The 24,245-nt window shown below is 39.7% G+C and overlaps 2 protein-coding genes across 2 annotated transcripts; both read right to left on the bottom strand.

Moving 5' to 3' along the window:
* Nucleotides 1–151: 151 nt before the first annotated feature.
* On the bottom strand, nt 152–4,336 carry LOC142399869 (interferon-induced protein 44-like). Its single transcript, XM_075484413.1, has 8 exons — nt 4,304–4,336; nt 2,809–3,355; nt 2,412–2,460; nt 1,234–1,429; nt 972–1,124; nt 699–870; nt 435–535; nt 152–346 (listed from the first exon to the last, which is right to left on the bottom strand). The coding sequence occupies exons 2-8, from the start codon at nt 3,287–3,289 to the stop codon at nt 152–154; spliced, it is 1,347 nt and encodes a 448-aa protein (XP_075340528.1). The 5' UTR covers nt 3,290–3,355; nt 4,304–4,336.
* Nucleotides 4,337–9,701: 5,365 nt separating this feature from the next.
* Nucleotides 9,702–13,926, bottom strand: ifi44g (interferon induced protein 44g). The gene is made up of 7 exons (XM_075485694.1): nt 13,849–13,926; nt 13,537–13,732; nt 13,060–13,212; nt 11,912–12,083; nt 11,736–11,836; nt 11,425–11,586; nt 9,702–9,828 (listed from the first exon to the last, which is right to left on the bottom strand). Exons 2-7 carry the CDS (start codon nt 13,714–13,716, stop codon nt 9,802–9,804), a joined length of 795 nt encoding a protein of 264 aa, XP_075341809.1. The 5' UTR covers nt 13,717–13,732; nt 13,849–13,926; the 3' UTR covers nt 9,702–9,801.
* Nucleotides 13,927–24,245: the final 10,319 nt, after the last annotated feature.

The following is a 24,245-nucleotide window of genomic DNA, read 5'->3' as shown; positions in this document are numbered from 1 at the left end:
GACGTGACCAGAACTAAGAAAACTAAGGCATGAAATAAACTAAAACATGATAAACACAAAACTAAGAACTCATAACATGGGGAAAACCCCATGGACATGACATTTGAGGGATACAGTCATTCATCAGCTGCATCTCCTGCACAAATTATCATCATTCTTTCATTTCAACGCTGCTCAGTCGGTCACTGAGCTCATCAAAGTAGTTGTCAGCAAAGCGAAGCATCTGAATGACGGCGCTGAGCAGCAGGATGTCGCAGTTCAGGTCCAACTCCAACTCCTCGCTGTAGTTCCTTACTGGAACGACGCAGGACAGCGGCACACCGAGCCGCTCACTGGCCTCTTGCAACTGGATCACACAAAGCACAGTACAAAAAGTTTTAAACAAACGACTTAAAAGTCTAATCTGCAAGTATTTTCTGTTTTAAAATGCTCACCATGTCTTTTATGTAGCCACTCGCATAGATTTTGGTCACATCCTCTTTCACCAAAGGGCAGGCTTCATCTACTTTGGTAAGCAGAACCAGCTGAGGAATACCTAGAAAACAAGCAGAGAGCATTTCCAAAATGCCGTCAGCATTCTGAGGCACGGACTGAGTGCTTTTAAAAATAATTTGTCGTGGTTTAGATTAGCTTTTAAAAATGGAAAACTGTCCGTGCTTAAAATTACAATCACCGAAGCAGGAGTCGGTTCTACTGACCCTTCAAGTTGACCTTTCTGCGGATAGCATCCAGCTTCTCCTCCAGCTTTGCAGGCATGATGGAGATCTTGCAGGCATCGATAACATAAGCCACACAGTGGATCTTGTCTCTGAGACCTGGGGACTTGCGATAGCCATGAACCTCTGAATGCAGAGGAGCGGAGGGGTTGAACTGAGTCCATGTTTCAGGAAAAACAACAGAGCAGTTTGAGTGAGCCACAGCCAAATCCATGTTTCAGTTCATAGAATGCAGAATGTTATGAAATGCTGTACCTGGTAGCAGTTGGGCAGGTGACCTTCGAGGATGCTGCTGATGTCATCTATATCCAGCCCCGCCCCTTTGCCTTCCTCCAGCCCCATGGTATCGCACAAGATGATTGGCAGAGGCTTCCCTTCTCGCCCAGCCTTCAGAGAGTAGGTGCGAAACTGTTGGGCAGAAAGAGATGGAGTAGTAGAGCAAAAGAGATGCTGGGGCAGTATTTTCATTTCCACATCGAACGCTGGAAACAGAAGCAACTGAGAGGATGGCACAGACCTGTGTGGTGAGGCTGGTGGTGGAGCTGCCTGATATGGCCTGGCTGGTGACGTGGCCTCTGAATACTGAGTTGATGGAGTTAAAGAAGGTGGACTTTCCAGCTCCAACTGGTCCAATGAGTAAAACCCGGGCCTGGGACACAGAACTGACTGTGGGTTTGTAAGTTTTAATGCTCTCCATCAGCTCGGTCCTCTTTCTGTACAAAGACATGATGAAATTTAAAGGAGACATACTAAAAAATACTTTACATATAAATATAGATAGTTACTGTATTGATCCAAGAGGGAAATTATTTAGCAGTGTAGCTGTACGTTAACAACAATGCTTTCTCATCAACAGTAATGGACCGAGCTAGAGATGTACACAGTGTAACTCGTAGTAATACATGTGTACTATTGATCACTGTGTTTACATTTTTGTAAATATTCATTTTAAGTAACTGCACTTGGAGACCGACATCTTCATTCAAAACATGTCAATGTTTCGAATCCTTGATCGGACAGCCCTTTGCTGCGTGTTATTCCCCCTCTCTCTGCCCTCTGCTTCCTGTCTCTCTCCACTGTCCTATACAATAGGCATAAAAAGCCCCCCCCAAAAAAATTAATAATGTAATATTAACACACTGAGAGTGATACACTGCTTTCAATGTAGGAAACCAGTGAGGAGAGGACTGGTGTTGTGTCCGATTTATGACCCCGTTCCTAAGTGGCATAAATCGGGATTGAAAAAAATCGTATTTCGTGTGACTTGTGCTGTTCATACTGTCATGAAATAAATCTGCTCCAGGTCACATATGAGCAAAATAAACATAGCCTAACAAAAACTGGTTGCAGCACAAAACATTACTCTCATAGTTACATAGTTTCTCTGAGCTCTTAAATCCTCTGAGGCTGAGGACAGATGTAGGATTCATGCATATCAGTACAGCTGACAACAGAACATTTCCAAGCAGCCCAGCTGGTTGGATGCCAGCAGGTGAGCTCAGAGGGCGAGGCAGTTAAACTTGAAGAGGGATGTTAAGTTTACACTGAAATTTTGATTGGCTCATTGTGTGAAATTTTTTCAAACCTAAGTAGCCTAAAACAAGGTTTTTTTTTTAATGACTTTTTGAGTTGCTAGTGTTTTAACTTGTTTTAATGTAATAAATGTTAATGACATGGTGTGATGGTCCAACTTACTTAGATTCCCAGGTTACAGCCCTCCATGGCCTCTCAAGTTCAGTGGTTTCTGTTGAAGAGAAAAACTCATTTATGCAACAATCTTAGTGAATAAGTGAGAAATACACAACTATATATTCAACTGTTGTCTTTTTGGTGGTTCTACATAACTTATCTAAAGAACGTAGTGTCATTAGAATTATGTGATTCAAAGTGAAAAGTATAACACTCTGCCCTGTTCCCCACATGCTGTTTATATTCTACCTAAGACCGGATTAGGTGTCAGCTAATTAGTTTTTGTGTTCCAGCAATACATGAAATACTGCATTAAATACTAGATTGTTATTTATTAAATGCAGCAGTATTATTCTGATAAATGTCTATGACAACAAAATCCACATTTTTATAGAGAACTTACCCTCCACCTGGTAGACTTCACACTCAGTCAGGTTGAGGTCATTGCCGTGCATTTCTGCAGCAGTGAAGTTATAATGATTGCCTGGACTGCTGATCACTACTGGTTTGTTTCCATTGACAAGAACCAATGCTTCTCCAAAATAAGGACCACAGGTGTTGATCATTTTCACTGCATTTGGAGCATTAGCAACTGGATATTTGAGGAGCTTTTCTCCACTGAAGGTGAAAAGAAAGGCCTGGTCATCATTCACATACTGCCCAGACTGACAAAAAGGTTGTCTGGTGTAGCCTCCAAACACATAGCCAGAGGCGTTATAGCCCACAGACACTGTGGGGGAGTGGTTGTCACATTGCTGATGGAAGGCAGCACCGGTGAAACCGTGGACGCTGGCTTTGTACAGCAGCTTTAGTTTGACACTTTTCAGCTGAGAGCAGATAGTTCTCTGCCGGTTCCTGTTTAGCTGAGATATCAGATTGGACATCTTGTCTGCTGATGTGAGCTTCTTGAAGATACTGAAGGAAACTTTGCTGTTTACTAACGATTGAATCTACAAAGACAAGACAGAAAGAAAAACCAGAATTAATTAAATAAAATGTAAGGTTGACAAAATTACAGTTTGTTCTTTTTGTGAACGATTGAAACACAATGACTCATACAGCTTTCAGTTTGGTTTTAATGTCAGACTCCAAGATTTTCAATTATTTCAGCTGTTTTTTTAAATTGATGTTCACTCTTCAGTCTTTAGTAACCTGCAGGATTGATCCTATTCTTACCGGGGAGGCGGTGTAGCAACAGGTGATTCGGGGTCTGAGTGCACGTTTTTCATCACTTGTTGCTGTAGTCTTATTTGCACTTGTGTGTTTGATAGAATTTACATCATGTGCTGAATAATTCAGCCCATATTTAATTATTTTTCATACAGGTTCTGCTTTTGGATGGTCCAAATGAAAAAAATAGAAAGCTCCGATGGCCTTTTTGCATTTTCACCGACCAAATAAAGTTTTCACAAATCCTAAAATGTGTATTAAAGACTCTGTACCCTCTTTAGAATAATTATATGCAGATTTGAGCAGTCTAACTGTAATGTTTTTTTCACACAGGATATAGTCTAAGGTGCTCAAGTTACGAAAAATGCAGTTTAATTGCCCTTTATGCTCATCCATATAATTCGCAAATCGGAAGGCAAACTTCAGCGTCGTAGCGTCATGGCGGTGATAAGTTTCGATTTCCTGACAAAGTAAAGTCACGCCTAACATAAAAATGAATAAAGATCAAGCAAAATAAACCAAAACTAGAGTATTTTTCGCATCACCTGTTCATGGGTACTGTTTGCGTTTTAATTCGTTTTTCTGTCCTAGAGGAAATTTGTGAGATGAGCGAAAGTTAAAAGCAGCAGCACCAAAACCTCCAGTTGCAGAAGAAGAAAAGAAAAAAAAACAAAAAAAACATGCATGATTCACAAAAAACATACATGTCTTTAATAAATCACTCTTACCTCCTCTTCCTTGATGCAGAGATCACTGACTGAGCGCAGATGTGCTAGCCTGGGTGCCAGCCGAACTTAGCCCCGCCCATAAAAGTTTTGGTCGGGAAGTTCGGTCACAGCCCTTTTACAGCCCTTTTACTCATAATAGAGACTCTCTGTTTTTTTTTTTTTTTTTTTAATAAACTTTATTGAAAAATTGGTCATTACAAATTCAAAAAACAGTTAGGTATTCATAGTATTACATTCACATATTGTTAAATTCAAAGAACATTACAATGCCAGGGGTCACAGTGTTCAAAATAATATATAAGCTTTGTTAAATTAGTCCAGTAAAATATTATATAAAATGCATAGCTCAGTGGTCTTGATGGCTTTTTTGTTTGAAGAATATTGGATTGTTGTAAAGTATTGCTTGAGTTCCTTCTCAAAAATTAAAAATGATGGATTGTGATTAGAGAATTTGGATTTGTGTATGTGGTATTTTGCAAGTAGAGTAAGCAAGTTGTTGAGGTAATAATGATCTTTGTTGATCGCAGGATAGGAGTGGAACCCAAACAGCACATTCACATATGAAAGAGACACATCAGACAAGATATTCAGGGAAATAAATGTACAAACATCTTGCCAGAAAGCACATGAAACAGGGCAGGACCAGAACAGATGATAAAGATCTTCTTCACATTGGTTGCAGAATGAACAGTCCACAGCAATGTCTTTTTTGTATCTACATAAAAATAATTTACAGGGATAAACTCTATGAATCATTTTAAAAGAAACTTCTTTAATCTTGTTTGTAATCAGAAATTTAAAAGGAAGGCACCAGATTCTTTTCCAGTTCAAGTCTGAAGTAAGGCTATTCCAGTGAGAAACTACATTTGGAACAGAGATTAAGTCTTTTTGAAATAAAGCACGTATATTACAGTTGTTATTACTTTTCTTCGTAGAAAAGCAAATCTGACCAACAGTAGTGACAGCAGGGTCTAATTCCAAAAAAGACAGTTCAGATGTAATGGAGCTTTTAAGTAGCATAATCACACCAGACGGAACAGCGTCAAAAACAATAGCATATTCCTTTGGCGAAATGGGGATACTGTATTTGTTGAGAAATTCAGAGTAAGACATTAAAAAGCCATTAGAGTTGAGAAGCTGCTTGACTAAATAAATACCATGGTCAAACCATTTTTCCAAAAATAAAGATTTTCTTTTGTATAATATATCTCTATTGTTCCAGATATAATATCTGTGAGGTGAGAAATTGTGCTTATAAATTAAAGTCCAAGAAAGAAGCATTTGTTTATGGAAATTAGAAAGCTTTAGAGGAATCTTTTCAATGCTGTAGTTGCAAAGTAAAATAAATTTAAGGCCACTAAGTTTAGAAAATAGGAAGTTTGGGATAAAGTTCCATGTTGAGGATGGGTTTTTAAGAAATTGTTTTATCCAATTTATTTTGAAGGTATTATTTAGGGTTGAAAAATCAAGAAAATTCATTCCACCGTGTTCATACGAGTTCCTTAGAACTGACTTCCTAATATAATGAATCCTATTTCTCCATACAAATTTACATAGCATATTATCAACTGCTTCAGCGGTCTGTTTGTTCACATCAAGAGACAGGCCAGCATAAGTCAAACGGGAAATGCCTTCTGCTTTGGATAGCAGGATTCTTCCTCTAATCGACAGGTCTCTTTGGAGCCATGAATTCAGCTTTTTCTGTACCTTACTTATAATGGGGTTGAAATTCAGACAGCATCTAGTATTTTGATTTTTGTTAATTGTTACGCCGAGATAGGTTACAAAATCTTTCACAGGAATGTTAGAGATGGAGGATACATTACAATTTTTGAGAGCTAACAGTTCACAGAGACTCTCTGGTTCGATCTGGCTCTGCTCAGTTGGGAAATCATTATGCCCGACCAAGAATTGGTCGGACCAATCAGATTGCCAGGGCGGGCTTTATACGATGATGGACAGATGATCAATAGGGACATTATCGACTACGTCACTAAAGAGCTGAACACTGCTGCCGCTGGAGAGCTAGGGCGTGTAGATTCTGGCATTGAGTCTGTTCTACAGGATCTCCACATTGCATTCATTTTGAAAGACGAACAGAGGAACGCGATAAAGGCTTTTATCGATAGAAAAGATGTTTTTGCCGTCCTTCCTACAACAAGTGTGTGTCGCTTAATCTACGTCACATACTACGTTGCTCTGATTGGTTGTAGGTCTATCCAATTGAGCGAAGAGGCATTTTTTCTCCTGGTTCGGTTGAAACTAGCCTGGGCGAAAGCCGACTGTTGACTCTGTCAAACAGTCTGGGAAAACCCAAGAGGAATCCGTTTCCATGGAGGGCGGGACCTTACCCAGCAACTTAAATTCATTGGAGTAACGGAGTTCCCTTAACCAATCATAATGTTTAGAAATGACGTTGGTTATGCGCCGAGGTTCATGCTTACTCTCGCGAGGCTCTAGCTCGCGAATCACGCTTCCCACATCCGCTTTCATAATACCGGTACCATTTGATAAATCAAACTTTTCCCAAAGCCAGTTGGAAGGAGAGCTACGACATCCTTGCCACTAACAAAATTGACGAGGCATTCCTCTTGCTCTCGTTTTAATTGTGTAATGATCTCCAGAGTTGAGACAACTTCATGGATAGCTTCTAGCGTTCTTCCGTCGCCATGTTTATTTCCGCTGCGGTTGAACTACAATTATATGGACTACAATGGACTCCGCGCGTGAGTTCTGCGTCACCACTCGCAACTGTTTCAGCGGTATCAGACTCACATTCTGACTAGAATCGTGAGTATGACGTAGTCAGGCTACAGATGTGCTCCAGTCTGCAAAAATGAAACTTGAACTCTCAGACTAGAGTATGGAGCCCCTAAGTGGCCATAAGAAGAAAACATTTTCCACGTTTCGCCACAATTTGCACACGAGGTATAGCTTATTCGCTCGTTTAGTTCATTTGTGCAGATGAATTCAAAGTATGTCAGAGAAGGAGCTGTTATGGGTCATGTGCTGTAACATGCAAATTGGTGCAATGAAGCAAAAAAGGACAGCCATAAATGGCTGCCTGTACCACCCCCTCTGTTGATTTAGAGTGATCAATAATAACGCTTTGAATCTCTGGTGAAGACTTAAAGGGGATAGATAATCAAAATCATCTTTTTCACGTTTTTGGTGTTAGTTCTGAGTCTCCCCACTGTGGGGAGTACACACGAAGTGCCAGCAAGTGTCAGAACCTCTGTTTCAAGTACTCCCCTTTTTTTGAATAGCCCCCAGAATATCCCCCAATCCGTTTTTGTGAAAAAGTGATGTCACTTTTTCAGCAATCCCCCCCCCCCCCCCCACACACACACCCAAATCCACAGCCACCCCGTTTCAGACACGCCCCTTCCTTCGTTACATATTCTTCCCCCGGAAAGCAATGTTCGCGATCAATGGCTTTTATTTATTTTTAACAGCATCCCCTGTACCTACAACCGCCGACTTTACCTTTGCGATGAAACAAAAGATGAATTCACAAACTACTCGGTGTGTACAAAATGTCAACTCACAGATTTGGTACCAAGTGGTGAAGTGGAGGCTTATGTTATAGTGTCCATGTGTAAAAGTCCCTCTCAGATTACCAGGGTCAGGTCAAAGAGTCTTTATTTCTATGGAAAGTTCCTAATTGATTGAAATGGCCTAGAAGTATCAAAATGGCAGCCATGATAAGTGCAGGCTGAATTCTCCAAATTCTAAGAAAGAAAAGCTGCAATGCCTCCTTTAGTATTTAGTATAGTAGACAGACAGAAAGATAGATTATTTATTGATATTCTTCACCAATAGAGAAAAAAAAGTTGGAAAACCGTCCTCACGGATTTCCTCTGGGTTTTCTTTTTCTCCTGGTGGCACATGCCGTGCTCCGTAGCACAATGTTTTCAGCTGTTTCTTTATTACAATTGTGAAAACAATAAAGCTGTCTGTGACATTACAGATGGCATCAACAATAAACAATACTTCCAAAGGCTAAACAAGCAGTCTTTTAATATATTGACATCCTTTTTTAAAGAGCTCATGCCATCAAGAAGTTTCATAGTTATAGAAATGCTAAGGTGCTTTCAGGATGTGGTACTAAATAGAAACTCAGTGAGAAAATACTGTGCTGAACCGAAATAACCTGTAGTGGTGCTTTAGCTCTTTACATATGCTGCACCCTGAAGCAAATACAGCTCCACATGCAAATGCTAAGGAAGACACTTTTATTTGAAAATGCCAAGGGACATGTGGATGCAGAATCAAAGCTGATGAAATGAGCCCATATGAAGAAAAATAGAGAAGGTTCTATCATGCTGTGGGGCATACTTTGATCACTTGGACACAGGTATTGTAGTCATTAGAGGAATGATAAAATCAAAATTGGTGTTTCATTTTACAGTTGAAAATCAGGAAACTGGCTTTGAAGTCTGGGACCAAAAATCTGGAGTTCACATCCAACAGCACAAAGAAGTGATTGAAAAGAAATACAGAGTGTTTTAAACTGTAGCGAGCCCTGACTAGAATCCCATTAAAACTAAAGACAGCTAAAATCTGTCATTGCTAAATGGTGACTGCTTAAACCAGAGAACTTTAAGTCATAATAACAGGAGAATTACTACTGACACCACCAACGGAGAAGTGCAATAAGCCATTTAGAGGCTGTACTTTTGTGTCCTTGGTGTGCTTACATAGAGCAAGTTTAGTTATCTAGATATTTAAGTGCTACATTATGGTTAAGCAAGTTTGGTTAGTTTGCATTTGCAGTGCAATGCATTTAAACCGTTCTGTGTTTAGTTTATACGTCAGTTACTGTGTTATATGAAGTACCATCTTCAGGCTGTACAAGGTGTGAGATACACTATGGCAATCAGACACAATGAGCACAAGAGATCGAAAGATCCAACTGTGTTTAATCCAGAGTGTGAATTAGCCTGGTGCATCCAAACAAAGAGGAACCTGACACATCTCATTAGTAAAATCAACAATGTTGAAAAATGGTTATTCAAGAAAGCAAAATCATTGAGAACAATAAAAATGGCAGACAGAATCGAAAGCATAAAGCACAATAAAATGGAGATCAGATGAGCTCAGTGTGTCACTGATGCAGATCAGAAGAGATCAAGAGAGCAGATCAAACTCCTCCATCTTGATCAATGATATGGACGAGAGATTACAGTAGAACGAGTGACAGTAAATGTGTGCACCCCATGGTGAAAGGCAGATTAATCCTCCATGACTGCAAGTCTGGATCTCATGGACATCATTCAATTCTACAGTGAAAGAAAATATTAAGTGCAATGGACCGGATGAATGAAGCAAGTTTTCTTAATTCACTGGGTGTGGTAGAACAAATGGCACTTGTTTGAAGCCCAAAAACGTCATACTCTTACCAATGAAACAAATGAAAGCTTCTCTTTCAAATCGTGACACTGACACAAAAGCAAAGACTGCTATTTCTTAAAAGGGCATAAACCAAAAGGAATTCATTAAAGCATTTGCCTCGTGTGTCTTGGGCTCTGTTTACATTAATTCATTTCACCATTTCTTCGTGTCGGCGTCTTGCAAACTATTTACATTTACACTGAAACGGGGATCGGTTGATTCGCTAGTCACATGACTAATCAGCCATCACATCACATGATCGCCCTTGCATTTGGAGCATGAGCAACTGCTTTATATTAACCATTCTTCGGCGACAACAACTTGGTCCACGAAATTGTCCCACCATGCGCTGCTTCTTCCCGGTCTAACCCAAAAGCGGTGCTCCATGTACGGCTTGCGTTGCTGCTGTGCCTGGGTTCTCATCATAAAAGCCGAGTACCTAGAGCTCAGCACTGCGTATCCCCGTTTCTCCCCGTTTACAACTGCTAAAATCAGCATCGTATGCGAATGCTTACGTGGGCTCCGGCGTTTTTGAATCCTTCCACCTATGAAGTCGTATTCCAGTATTTTAATTAGTGGTGGGCCGTTATCGGCGTTAACGTGCTGCGATAATTTGAGAGTCTTATCGGGCGATATAAAAAATATCGCCGTTAATCTATTCTCAAAGTTGGGTTGGGAACTGGGTCAAAATAGGTAGCCTAAGCAAACTGTGATGACTTTTACCTTGATATTTTAGCTCGGGTGTGGGCTGATGTACTTTGTCTGCCGTTAGGTGTGATTAAAACAGAAGAACGCCACTTTGCAGAAGCCTGTGCTAGGCAGTTTATGGAGGTCGCTAATCTGTGGGGGATAGTTGACAAAATCTGCTCTGTTGGAACAGACAGCGCTCCTAATATGGTGGCCGCAGGGAGGATACTGCGCGTGTGGCGCAACAGCGACGCACTGCACACAACGCTATCTCAACAGCAGCACCACCTGGCCCTCCCAACAAGTGCTGAATATGAGAAGTTGGCGAAGCTAGAGAAACTGCTGGAGCCATGCATGTGAATAAGCTGGTCTGCCTAATGCTGCGTGTTCACCAAGAGCGACCTCCGCTGGAGAAGCTTCGCTTGAGAATTTGCTTTGGTAGCTTTGGTAGCTCGTGACGTCACATTTAGAATGTTAAATTCTTAAAGGCACCGTGGTTGTGCAGCACCCCCGCGGAAAAGAACATGAGGAAAGAGAGGGCAGGGACACGAATAAACGTTTTGTTATTTACAATTTGTTATACAAGATATACATCACGTTACAAATGATGTAAAACTACATTAGGTACACCTGAGAAGAGCAGGAATAGCAGAGGCAGCTGTGAAAAAGAAACTAAATTCGAAATAAAATCCGAAATAAATCTGAAATAAAACTTAATTGCAGTGAGAAAGGTATGCGTGGGGTTACTACACTATTGTATTGAAGCACTCGACACGGCAATTGCAACAGTCTCAGGATTAAACGACTATTGTTTGGATAGGAACTAAAGTTTACACGTCTGTTTCCGCGAACCCCGCGGATCGTCGGACCCCTGCATGAGCCATTTTAATCTAGATTAATCTAGATTAATTTCAAGATTTCAGTGAGATTAATCTAGATTAAAAAAATTAATCTATGCCCACCTCTAATTTTAATGTAAACGGACAGTGCATCCGCGATAGAAACGATATAGAAACAGATTAGTATAAACGGACCCTTGGTTGACACTCCTTGAAAAACAAGTCAGCATATTGCAGGATGTGGTCAACAGCACTAAGTAGCAGCACATCTGTGTTCACATGCAGGTCCAACTCTGCCGAGTAGTTCTTCACCGGGACGATGTAGGATGGAGACATACCCAGAAGAGCTGCAGCTTTTCTCATCTGCAAACACGCACACATCTCTTTTGTTTAGTCTCTTCAGCTGGTTGGGAACTACACCAGTCCAAAGAGGCATTTTATTTCCTTGCAAACTTATCTAATTACTACTTTATTACCTTATTACCAAATATTATATGTCTGTTTCAACTTACCGTGTCTTGAATGTTCCGGCTCTTGTAAACCTGAGAGATATCTTTGGCAGTTTCTGGACAAATCTGGTCAACGTGGGTCAGCAGAGCCACCTGATGAACACCTAACAGACCAAATCACAATGCTTTTGAAAGTGTCTTTTTGACTCTCTGCATAAATAATTCTGTCGTCTGCTCACCCAGGTCGCTGATGTGCTCTCTGAGCTTTCTGAAGGTGGTGCTGAGGCCTTTGGGGTAGGTTGCGATTTTAGAGGCGTCCACCACAAAAGCAACACAATGGATTTTTTCCTTAAGGCTTGGCGTCTTCACATAGCCAGCAGTTTCTGACGTCACTGGCTGATCTGGGCTAAACTGAGAGGGGGACAGTAAGAGGTTAGCTTTGGGAAAAGCAATTCACATTGTGTGCCAGTGTGTCTGTGGATGTTTCCCGCAAAACACTAAACTCAAAGTACAACTGAGGCTAATGAGAGGGACGGTAGTGTCTAACCAAAGATCAAAGTGTTGTAAAAAGTGACATTTTTCTCACAGTTTATCCTCAAGGTAACAAACTGTTCAATAATGGTAGACACATTCATTCAAAACATCAAAAGTTAACTTGAATTGAAACTTCCTGCATGAAGAGTAAAGTAAAGTAAGAAAGTTATATCTTCTGAAAACCTCGAAGTGAAGTACAAAGGACTTAAGGGGTGAGCCAGACCACCGTGCCAAATTTGAGTCTAGCTTCTAGTTTAGATAAATACCTCAGCGTTAAGAAATAAGAGATAAGTGCTGCACACTCCAGCTGCATGGATATAATTCATTAGAACTTTGATTGAAAAAAACCAACAACTTCTAAACGACTTAGAGCCTCCGAAAAGTCTTGACTTTTGACTGAATTTGACAGCATGTTTGTCACCTTATTTTAAAGTTTTGATTCACTTTAAAATAAGGTGACAGTGCCACAGCAGGATTCACTGAAAAACATTCAGTGCGTTACCAGGTTGTACACACCAGCGTGTTGTTCCTAATTTGATGAGTCATCTTGAGGAAAGGCCTGAGGGTGAAAACATCAGTCTAACTTAATAATAGTCACATATTTATGGAGCTAAGAGTGTGCAGCTGGCACAGTCTGTGATTTTTGTTTTGTTCTTTGCTTTAGTTAACTGTTTGTCTTCGGTTTTTACATGATTTGAATCTTAGCATTACTTTTAATTTCAAATCCCCCTGTGCTAGTAATCTTTTTTCATCTTTATTTCTCAACCTGTGTCCCCCCTCACTACAGCCTATATCTGTAATATCTGTAATATTTTTATGGAAAAATGCAGTATTACCAGCTCAGCCTGCTTACCTTGTGCCCCTCCGGTGCATGGCCTTTAATGACTGACAGGATGTCATGAAGGGTCAGCCCGGTCATCTCCCCATCCCCCAAACCCATAATATCACACAGCACGAGCCCAGATTTATCCTCTCCCTTCTGAGCATGGATGTTGAAGGACTGTAGCTGGATCAGACAAAACAAAAGTTAGTGGGATGAAACATCCTTTGCTGCAGTCAGAATCACGTCATACTGAAGGTTTGCATCAACAGTGTCCTTCAGTTCAAGCTAAAGATGATCATGTTTGATTTTTTGATTGATGGACAACAAAAGCAAGCTAGAGAATTAGGATGCTTTGTAACATGCTTTGTTACATGCCAGTTATCTAATTTTACATGTAGGTGTCTTCCTTTCATCAGTGAAATCCTCATAGTGACTTGAATCTTAAAGCTAGCAGGGATCTAAAAAGCCACACAAGGGTTAAATAATCCGTTGCTGTTCCAGATGCACCTTTTTCGTGAAGCTGGTCAAGAAGGAGCCCACCATGGCGCGGTTGGTGACTCTTCCATTAAACGCCGACTGGACTGAACTGATGAAGCTGGACTTTCCGGAACTGACCGGGCCCAAGAGGAGGACCCGAGCCTGAGTCACTTCCTCACAACTCGGCCTGTAGGAGCCCACAGTCTTCATCAGGGTTTTCTTTTGCCTAGGAAGGAATTAATGATGATGACTTTGATCTTCGGAATGATTCAAATGGTTAGAATAAAGGAAGAGGGGGGATTTATTTATCTGAAGAAAGAACAGAAGCGCAAATTTACTCACTCTTCTGTCCATTTCACATCCCTCCATGGAGATTCCAACTTTGTGATTCCAACTGCTGGAAATCCTTTTTTAAAAATTGATAAGGATTACTGATTAAACACTGTTAGCCACAATTTATCTCTAAAAAGTGAGATGCATTAATTACTCTTTTACTGTCCTGACACATTAAAAGTATAATGGTAAATCATCTTTAATGAAATGTTGTGTCTTGCAGCACAAGTGTGACATCATATTAGCCGTCTAACAGTGTTGGTGAGTTGTTTTCAGGAGTTAAACATGATGCACTATGATAAAAGTTTGTTAAAAAACTTCTCCTTTCCGTTAGCTTCATGTGATTTTGATGAAACATGAAGGGTTCGGAAACAGATACCATTTTTACACCAAAAGAAGCTGCTTGATTGGGTACACTCATTAAAACAAACAAATAAAAGCCTGTCCCATTTCGTCCAGTAGTCATCAATGCTCTGAGGCCTACAACTTCCAGTTTAGCCGTACCTCTCAGCAGGCAGGTGTGTCACCATGACAACAGATGGTACAACACTGTATCCTAATAATGGTTCTCTGAGACTATCAATTCAGTTTAAAACTTTTTATTTAACCGCGAACATCAGCCCCATGCAGTGGCAAAGAGGATAAGCTTTCAGCTGTCTTAAGGAGAGGGTGAAAAGATGTGAGATTTTACAGTTGGTAAACGTGTTTCTATAAAGAAAATTTGATTTGGGCCCAACCTCAATGAAAATGCACACATACACTTGGGCGTTGTGCTCCCATTGATACCAAGCAGAGCTGGAGATAATCAAACAATTTCACTTAAAAGCCAGATGTTAGTGGAGTGTAAAAAGGGTTATACACATACGCAACTTGAGCACAAACTGGTCTAATTTTGTTCGCAAAGCATCTTTACAGTGGAGAAATTATATGATAGGAAACAAATGTCTCCAAGCTCTTTGTATTAACTATGCTTGCATATTCAGTATCATAACTGGTCTCTGAAAAAAAATCCTGGCATGTCAGGGACTCACGTGGGATTTCGAAAGTTGCACCATCCTTTTTTTCTTTTGAAATGGTGTCTTTATCTTTGTTTGGAACATCTTTGGCGACTGCACTAAACCAAGAAGGTTGGACAGAAAATGATGGAGTAAAGCTGTGAAAACAAAAGTCATAGATCAGGGAAAGAGTTCATAAATTCAAAGGGACGTTGAGCATTTTGTTAATGATGTTACACATAAAACAGCAAAACATATCCTTTAAGCGAGGTCTTCTCTGCTTCCAGCAGTTTGTAAATGGCTTCTTCTTTCATCATTATCTTAATTCATTAAAACAGTGTCAACAAGGACCAGAATGGGTCATTTTTCTATGATTATCGAAAATATAAAAGCCATCTATGTACTATTAATTTACCCATAATGGAGAACACGATACCAAAATGCTCTCAGGACAGGAGAGTCTCTCCTCAAGAATCTCTAGAGTACTCATCTCTTCTGTAAATGTCTCCTTTTGACCTCTCTCATATGTCTCTATTTGTGTCACTCAATGTTTATATTTTGCACGAGATGACGCTTAAAGCTATGGTAGGTAATCCTAGAGAGCTAGCAAGAGAGCTAGCAAGAGAGCTAGCAAGAGAGCTAGCAAGAGAGCTAGCAAGAGAGCTAGCAAGAGAGCTAGCAAGAGAGCTAGCAAGAGAGCTAGCAAGAGAGCTAGCAAGAGAGCTAGCAAGAGAGCTAGCAAGATTCGAAAGTGTCCACTCCTCTAAGCTCCACCCCTCCCCATTCCGTCAGTGCTTCATCGCTGTGGGCGAAGGCAGAAAGCAGAGGCATCTGATTGGTTTTTTGTAGGCGACCAATCCGAGATCAGCGTCCCGCTGATCTCGGATTGGTCAGCTTTTTCTCAGTCCTGCAGCTGCCACAGAGGTCTGATTATTTTCGTCCCTTTTTCTAAATACATCTTGTATAGATTTCTCTCAGGATAGACGGACCATTTCACCCAGTATTACAAAATGTGTTTCTGAACAGGATTACCTACCATGTCTTTAAATGAAAACTCAAGGTAGAAAATAACAGTTACAGCCACTTCTCTGGGCACTGGGTAAACACGGTGTTTTATTGAATCTTCACGCACTTTTTAACAACGCTTGATTAAGCAACGTCAAATACATGCAGTGGGCTTCAACGCCCCTAGAGAGACGAGATAAGAGTAGTGTAAATCCACCACTGAGTGCAAAGTGAAAATGAGATCTTTCGTTAGATATAATTTTTGCATACGCACAGCAGATGTCTGACGCTCTTTGGACACGCTCGACAAGCGCGTCTAAAGTTTCCAGGTAAGAAGCCAATAGAAATAAAACGCTAAACAAAGCTTAACAATGAAACATCTACTTGAATATCATAACGATAGTAAATTAGCCCACCTGAATTTATCTTCAGTTAGTTTTTCCATAACAACCTGGATGTAGACGTGGCGACACGCAGCAGCTCAAGCAGATTTTTTTATCCTTAATTTTTTTTTTTTTAACCTTTCTTTAACCAGGAAATGGTCCCGTTAAGTTTCGTTTACTCGAAAAAAAGTTAAGTAACTTGTTAACGTTAAGGGCGGAGCTGCGGCTACAGTTGGTGTGTTTTGTCCTTTGGTTAGATTGCACTAAATCCTGTTCTGAATGAGGACTAGTGCTTTCATACATCTTGTGCTAACAGGGCATCAACCCGAAGAGACACCTGATATGTATCACAATATAAGTATGTCAACACTAAAGACAGTCTTGTGGATGATGTGTCTAAATAATTGAAAGTTGATTCCCTACTGATGGACGAAAGGGGTCAAGTCAGTGAATCCACTGATGTACTTTGAAGATGGAGGGGTCAGGCGTGCTTTTAGAGGTCAGAGTGTCTCATTAAATGTTCTATTTGACACTTTGATCATTTGTTAGTTCAGCAGAAGTCTAACAAAGGAGGAAATATAATAGAGGGGAATACCTGTGTAAATGTTATATGGTGATTTCTTACTGTTTGATGAGTGGAGCTGGTCATGTTGAGATGCCAGACGTGCTGGACACCAATATGTGCATTAATATCACATTTGTCCGAATGGATGACCGTTTATTAAGGTCTAAGGATCTCAATGATCTTGAGCCCCCCCCAAGTTCAAGAAGTAAGATCTAAATGTGAAAAAGAAATGGAGACAATTATAGTATATATCGCAAGGAGATAGGAAAAGAGGTCTTGTGCCTGGAGATATTCTTTTGGTTGTGGATTCTATTGTCCCTCATGCTTCTTGGCTTCTTTGTGGAGTGCTGGAAACCTTTCCTGATGAGAATGGTCCTGTATGGTCCAATGCTACACAAAGACCTGTAATCAAAATATTCCAGTGTATCGTAGCTTTAAATCTTTAATGGATGCATCATGATCTGAATACGAATGCTGATTACAGGAAACCCTGTTAAATATTTTTTATATATCTGTATATTTATATACTGCCCCTTTTACTATCATGGGGAATTGTGAAGAATCTGCCTGTCTTAGAAATTGATCCATTAATAATTGATCTGGTTTTGTTTGGGTTTTCGGTGTCTAGAGCTGAGGTCAGTGAAGTTCTCCCACATGCAGCACTGGTCCGAAAGCCACTGTACTTGCCAGCTAATATGTTGCCATTCAAATAGGAAACATTAATACTCAGTATTTCAGGTTGGAGTGTTCTCACTGAGGAATTTAGAATTGATTTAAAATTTAAATAGCTTGATTCTGAAATGCTGAGCAACTTCATTGCACCTTTAATGACTTAATTTCTGAGTGAGTTACACTTCTGTGTGATAAGATTAACAAAAAGATAAGGTTCACAAATGTATTGTGCATGTAGGTCAGATTTGCTGGGATCAGAGAGAAGAAAAATGTGCACCATGATATTATTATTTGATTTTATTGAGAAAATGTAATGTATAAAGCAGATAAACCCACCCCTCCGGCCCTACCCTTCCCCCCTTCTTTTCTCTTGTTAAGCGACCTTGGGTACCCTGAAAGGCGCTATATAAGTCCAAGTTATTATTATTATTATTATTATTATTATTATTATTATTATAAAATGCCGTGACCATTCACACAGACATGCCCAGGCAGACATCTTGACATTGGCTCTGCTGATTGTATTAATTTGAATCACTAGAGGGAGCTCTAGTCTTTGGTTCAAAGCTGTAGACATTAACCTGCTGATTGACTGCAGGGGTCAACCTGTGGCCACACTTCTCATTTTATCCATCACTGACAGGGCCTACAGCTTGTTACCCAAAACCTTCCTGCATGCTCAAAGAAAACGTGCCCAGCTACACTATCACTGCCATCACTCAGTAGGTTTTAATAATTTGAGGATATCTTGTTCTGATTATCCATCTGTAACTGATGGTGGTGACTGCTGAGACTTGGATGAGGAAATTGCCTTAGTGTGTGCGTGTGTGTGCTAAATTCTTCAAACTTGGGCTTTAAAGTGTTTTTCACCAAGGATACTTCCAGACGTGGACATGCTGGGGATCAAACCGCTGACCTTCCGGTTTCAGAATTAGCTTGAAGGGGTTTTACTCAATATTATTATTATTATGATTATATGCCATGGTGAGATGTTATCATTATGTACAGACTTCTATTTTCCAAAACTGCTTTTTAATGAAATCCACATATACGCTGACTTAATCCTTGGTATATGATGTGAAGTGGCTCTCCGGTTTGCAAATGTGCTGGTGTAGACTTGAGGAAATAGAAACGAGTCATTTTAAATTAGCAGTGCTCATTTGTTCAGGATCCAAAACACTACAGGCCGTGTTCTGACTGAGCTTGACTTTTTCTGCGATATTTGTTTTTTTGCATATTAAAAGTAAAGCCATTGTTTTTATTTTATTCCTTTAAATTAGAGTACAGTTTTGCTGTGAAGCTAGTGAGTCACTATCATTGGTAAACTGTTTGTGTTCTGTGCTCTAAGTGTGACTTTTAGCAGACAGAGCTGAGCTCAAGTTTAAAACACAAGGTATTCACATTCGTCTTTTTAGCCTGTCTTTTGCTACCTTACATTAAAACGGTCTCTTGCATTAAATCTCCTCACTGTTCTCATTTTAGAGCATTTTGTGTCCTATCTTCACCTATAACTGTTCCAGCTGCAGATTCCATCCCATCATATGACATCTCACTTCTTGAGTTATTACCAGATCATCTCTGGGTGGTTACCACCGCTGCAACAATCTGCTCTGCTGATTTCATACGAGCAAATAAAGAACTTAAATGATAATATTAATAATGACCATGATTTGATTTATGAAACCTAATTTTTCTTATGATGGCTGGAGATTAGAAAGGATTGATACACAGCAAAAGTGCCCCCCTAGCTAAGAACACATGGAAATAAATAAATAGATTCATTTAAAAGGGTTTGCAGAGGCTGTCAGCTTTATCCTGGTTATTGTGGCTTACTTATTGTGACTGAGGCCATGGCAACCCCTCGCTGTGTCAGCGAAGACACTGTTTGGACTGAGAGAGGGGACAATATGAAAACTTGAAGAAACCCCTGCTGAAAATTTGGTAACCCAAAACTGAACCTTACAAAAAGTCTGACACATCAGTAAATGTTAGACTCTGAGTTGCTTTGTTATTTTGGGGTGAATCTGAAATACAACCTGCCACAGTATTGAGGTCATGAGTGTGTGTCATTAGCAGTGAGTGTAACAGTTGATTATTTGACAGCAAACACTATGTATAGCCCGTTTTCATCCTGTGGACGGAGAGGTTGCAAAAACCATCCCACAAAGCAGTTACTTTAAAAAAAGCACCTCATGATTTTCCAGTTACAAAGTACTGTAACCAGAAAATTAGTCTCACGTATTTATAAATGTGTGTAATGAACACTTGAATAACTGCTGCCTCTGGGATGTGAGCAGGCTTTAAGAAATAAGGTCATGAGTTGATAATGAATACTTCTTGCATGGTTTGGTTAAAATGAACAACCTGTGGTCTCTCTGTTATATTATAAGATCTTCAGAGAAGTATAATACAAACTGGCTTGTTTTTCAAGGTTAGTTTTGAAAATGAAACTTGAAATGAATAATGCAATCATAGAGGGAAATTCAGAAGACACTACAAATTGTACTATGTGATAAGAATATTTTTACAAACCTGTAATCTGCAGTGATTTTATTTCAGCCACCCACAGCTACATAGATGTAGAATGCTATACTCATCATACTCACCATAGTCACCAATTATTAAAGCACATTGAGTTGCCTGTGGTATGAAATGCGCTATATAAATAAAGATGCCTTGCCTATTACTTTAACCACACTTTCTCTTTTCTAATTTCAGGTCAGGTCAGTAAATGTGGAAACCGTCCACACCTGACGCTACAACTCTATGTGCTGCCACAGTGAAAAATCAAAGTGCCAAGATTTTTAAACTATAAAATAATGAACTCATAGGGTTTATTTCAGGGACAGACAACACATTTAATATATTGAAAACATAAAGGTGATAAATGTAGCTCTGTGTTTTTATAAATGACTAAATGCTTTATGTTATTAAGAAAACTGGAGCTTGTTTCCTCATCATCGACACACGAAGGCGGCTCATTTAGATATAAAGCCAGGTTGTAATGATGAGAAAAACTACTAAAATAAAGCAGGAGGCTGTCACAGGCTGACCAAAGTCTTTTTTTTTTTTTCCAAGTGCACACCGGAAAAGAATCAAGAATCCATTGAAGAAAAATAATCAATGATCCATTGATTGTCCACACCTTTATGGCAGCTCGCCTTCATCATGTGGACCTGTGAGTTCAGTCAGTTTGGATAGCTCTGACTCAGCAGCCCCACAAGTTATCTATGGAGTGGAGAGCCGCAGGTGGGAAGAGGAGGGGGAACAGTCTAAACCGGGAGCTATCCAGACTATGTAGCCGTGTGACACAGCAGTCTGTTTTAAAGGCAGTACCCCTCACCTCCCCCCTCCACTGTACCCTTATCATCCACACTAGATGACACACATTTACTCAAGTTCTCAGTCTGTCTGCCTGAAAGCTTGCCAGTAGCCTCAATAACCCAAAGTGCAGTGACGGTGGAAATAAAAGCACTGCAGTGATCTGGATGGAACAGGCTGGAGCCAAGGAGAGGGCTTGCAAAATAAGAACTCCAAAACTGTCTGTACTTTTGAAATGCCAGGCAACACAAGACTCAGCAATACATTGCCAAAGGATTAAGTGGAGGATGAGACTGATGAATAAACTAAAAGGATAAATGTATCTATATCAATTGCATGTTTGTTTTTAACTCGGTCATGGCAATGTTAAGACTGTTAATGTTCATTTTAATACCACTCTGTAAATGTTTCCAATCCAAGAAGGCCAACTAAAACTTTTCCTCATTTTTGCTTGATTTAGGATTTCTTCAACTGATATAGATCGCCTGTTCATACCCTTAAATGTGACCCATAAGAGCATACTGTAAAGCACCACCCCTCCAAGTAGCAGGAGGGAAACACGACTTAAATGAGCATTTCCACATCAAATCAAAGCAGATGTCATTCTCAAGGTTTTCCTTTCACAAGCCACAAGATCCTCTCAAGGAGGAAAGAGGAGCGGTTGGATGGTACATTACATGCAGTGCTTTCAGTTAGGCATGCAATTATAACACATGTTAAAGACAAGCATATGACAGCTGCTACAACATGACAGTTACTTGAATGGACGCCATATTGTTAGTTGCCTTCGTTACATGTAAACAACATGTTATGAAGGCATTTGGTCACTTCCTGGTTGGGTTTGGGGAATAGCATCAACCGCAAACCTACTTAGTGAGGGTTAGAAAATGACCACAGTAAAAGTAAAATACATTCTTTTTACATATTTTTATTTATTTATTATTATTTCACATGTAGTTGCTCTCGCAACCATTGCATATTCATACAGACATACTGTAATTGCATCTGTCTGCATGAGCATATGACCCAGTTTCAGACAGTTTCATCATTTGAGAAATCTTTCCAGCAGTTGACAGATGTGAAATACTGTTTGTTTAGAAGTGGCTTATCAGTGTGTTGCTGTCTGTGTTTCCCAGTGCAAAAGAAAAAACCCTATTTACATAACCGCGTGCAATTTTTTTCCTGTCATCTACAATACAGAGTTAACAAGAGGTGAAAATGGTCACTTCTAATCTTTATGGTTGCATAGGTTATTTTGACACATTGACCTGTGTTGACTGCCTCTGTTCATTCATGTCAGAAAAGACCTCAGGAGGATCTCTCATTATTGAGCTCAAGTAGTGATGGGATATTTTATGCCTAAAGTTAACTGTCAGCTGATTGCATACAAAGCAGAGTTTCTCTTTCACAACATCTTTGTGGTTCTATAAAAGTTTTCCAGTCTCTGAGAATAAAAAACTGAAAGGCAAAGTATACCCCGAGGGCCTCCACAGATATCAGCCTGACTGCGTGCTTTCCTTGCTGTACTGCATGTTTGACTGTAACTTGTTTGCTGTTCTGTGACTGGAGGAAAGTATTCATACCTCATGTTTTTACATTAGCCACCAAAACTTTAAGCCACTAAATCATATATTCAGAGTATATTGGATGTATATCATATTATCTCACTGCTCTAGGACTCATTGTTCTCTCTCATCCAGTAATACTTGAATTGAATTTCAAAGGTTTTTCATTGCCACTGTCCTTGAACAAAACACAGAAACACCTCCCTGTTCATATTGTTCTCAAATTAAAAGCATCAATTACATCCACTCTATGAATGAATATTATGGTTAAACATAACTGCTGTTTTCCCCGCAGGTAGTCTTTTTTTTCTCACATGGTGGTTGTAACTTTCAATAGCCTCTGATCCAAGTGCCAGGTATTTTTGTCATGTTTTTCAGAATTTAAATGGTGTCTGTATAAATAGCCATTTAGATCATCTAATTTTGGTATTCAAATTGATAATCTGTTATCACCAGTTGTTTTCTAATAGTTGATTTATGCGGATTTTGTTTTTCGTGCACTAGAATATAATTCAACACCCAGTCAAAGCGCTACCTTTGTTAGCTGCTGAGATCTAACCGATGGTGCCTTGCTTGTTGGGCTGTTTGTTTTATTTTCTTCTTTGAATTTGATTTGCCAAATTGTGATGAGACAGTTAAGGATGTTTCTGTGTGACAGAAAGGGATTTATGACCTGGCTTGTTGTGGTCTCTACTCAGACAGACTGCCACCTATGACTCACTTTGAAACACCTTGTGTGTTATTTTGGTCATGTCTGGTGTTATACCCCTGTCATGACTGGACACATTATGTTGGTCTCGTAAATGTAGCTACAGAGGGCTTGAGGTGCCCCAGCTCAACAGTTGAAGTAAAGCACTAGAACTGTCTGCAGCGGACGTTTAATTTCTTTTGGAGAAGTTAGTGATAACAACTCTCTGCTATGTTGCAATAGCAGAAAATGTTCACTTGGACTTGTGTAACCAACCCTTTTTCCATTTTTTGAGGTGAACCATTTCAATTTGCACAATAGATTTTAGGATGCAGTCCTGGTTTAAGAGCACCACGATATTAGTTCTCCAGGCAGTGGAAGCCCCCAAAGTGTGTTTTGTCAAGCAAGAAAAGAAAAGCCAATGCTTAATTTTTGCATCACAGGAATATGATAACATAGTTCACAGTTCAAGAAATTAATCTTCACTTCATCTGTCTCCTCTCTTCTCACCTTTGAATTTTTTCTTTGCTTTGCTCAGCTCATCTTGTTTTCTTCACAAGACACACACAACTTCAGGAGTCATTTTCTTGAAAAGTCATACAATATAGGAGTACGAGTCCACATTAGTTCAGGAGATAAGGCAAACACACAGAAAGCAGTAGAACAGCGGCAGAGACCTTTACACTGAGCTGACATTAAGTGAATGCATACATGTAATATAAACTATGGACTTGACTACATTAAAACACAACCAATCAAGCGATTCAAAATGCTATCATTAGATAAACTTTGTTCACCAATCGCTAGCTCTGACAAGTTGTTATGATTGATTTCAGAGGTTTGAGACATAATAAAACCCTGGCAGTATGAACCTCCTGGTTTTGAGGCTCCAAATATCATGCAGTTCCAACATGGAAATTCTCAACAATATAGCTGGCTGCTTGTTTTTCTTATAATGTGTCCCCTAACATATATAAAAAACACCCTATATACATGTTAACAAAGGTTAAAAACTTGATTTTCACTGGACATGTTTTAAAAGGTTTACTGTGTAGGATCTAGGGGAATTTACCCTTCACTGACGCATAAACTAACGTGTTGGCTTAGTTTATATAAGCTCAAGTCCAAAAAGGTTGGGACACTAAAAATGAATATGAATAAAAACAGTGTTGCTGCTATTAAACTGAAGATAAGCAAATACTTTGAATGAAA

This window comes from Odontesthes bonariensis, chromosome 15 (genome assembly GCF_027942865.1).
Source record: "Odontesthes bonariensis isolate fOdoBon6 chromosome 15, fOdoBon6.hap1, whole genome shotgun sequence".
In the NCBI taxonomy this organism is placed as follows: Eukaryota; Metazoa; Chordata; class Actinopteri; order Atheriniformes; family Atherinopsidae; genus Odontesthes; species Odontesthes bonariensis.
Note: the sequence above shows the minus strand (reverse complement) of the source record. Positions and strands in the feature narration are given on the sequence as shown.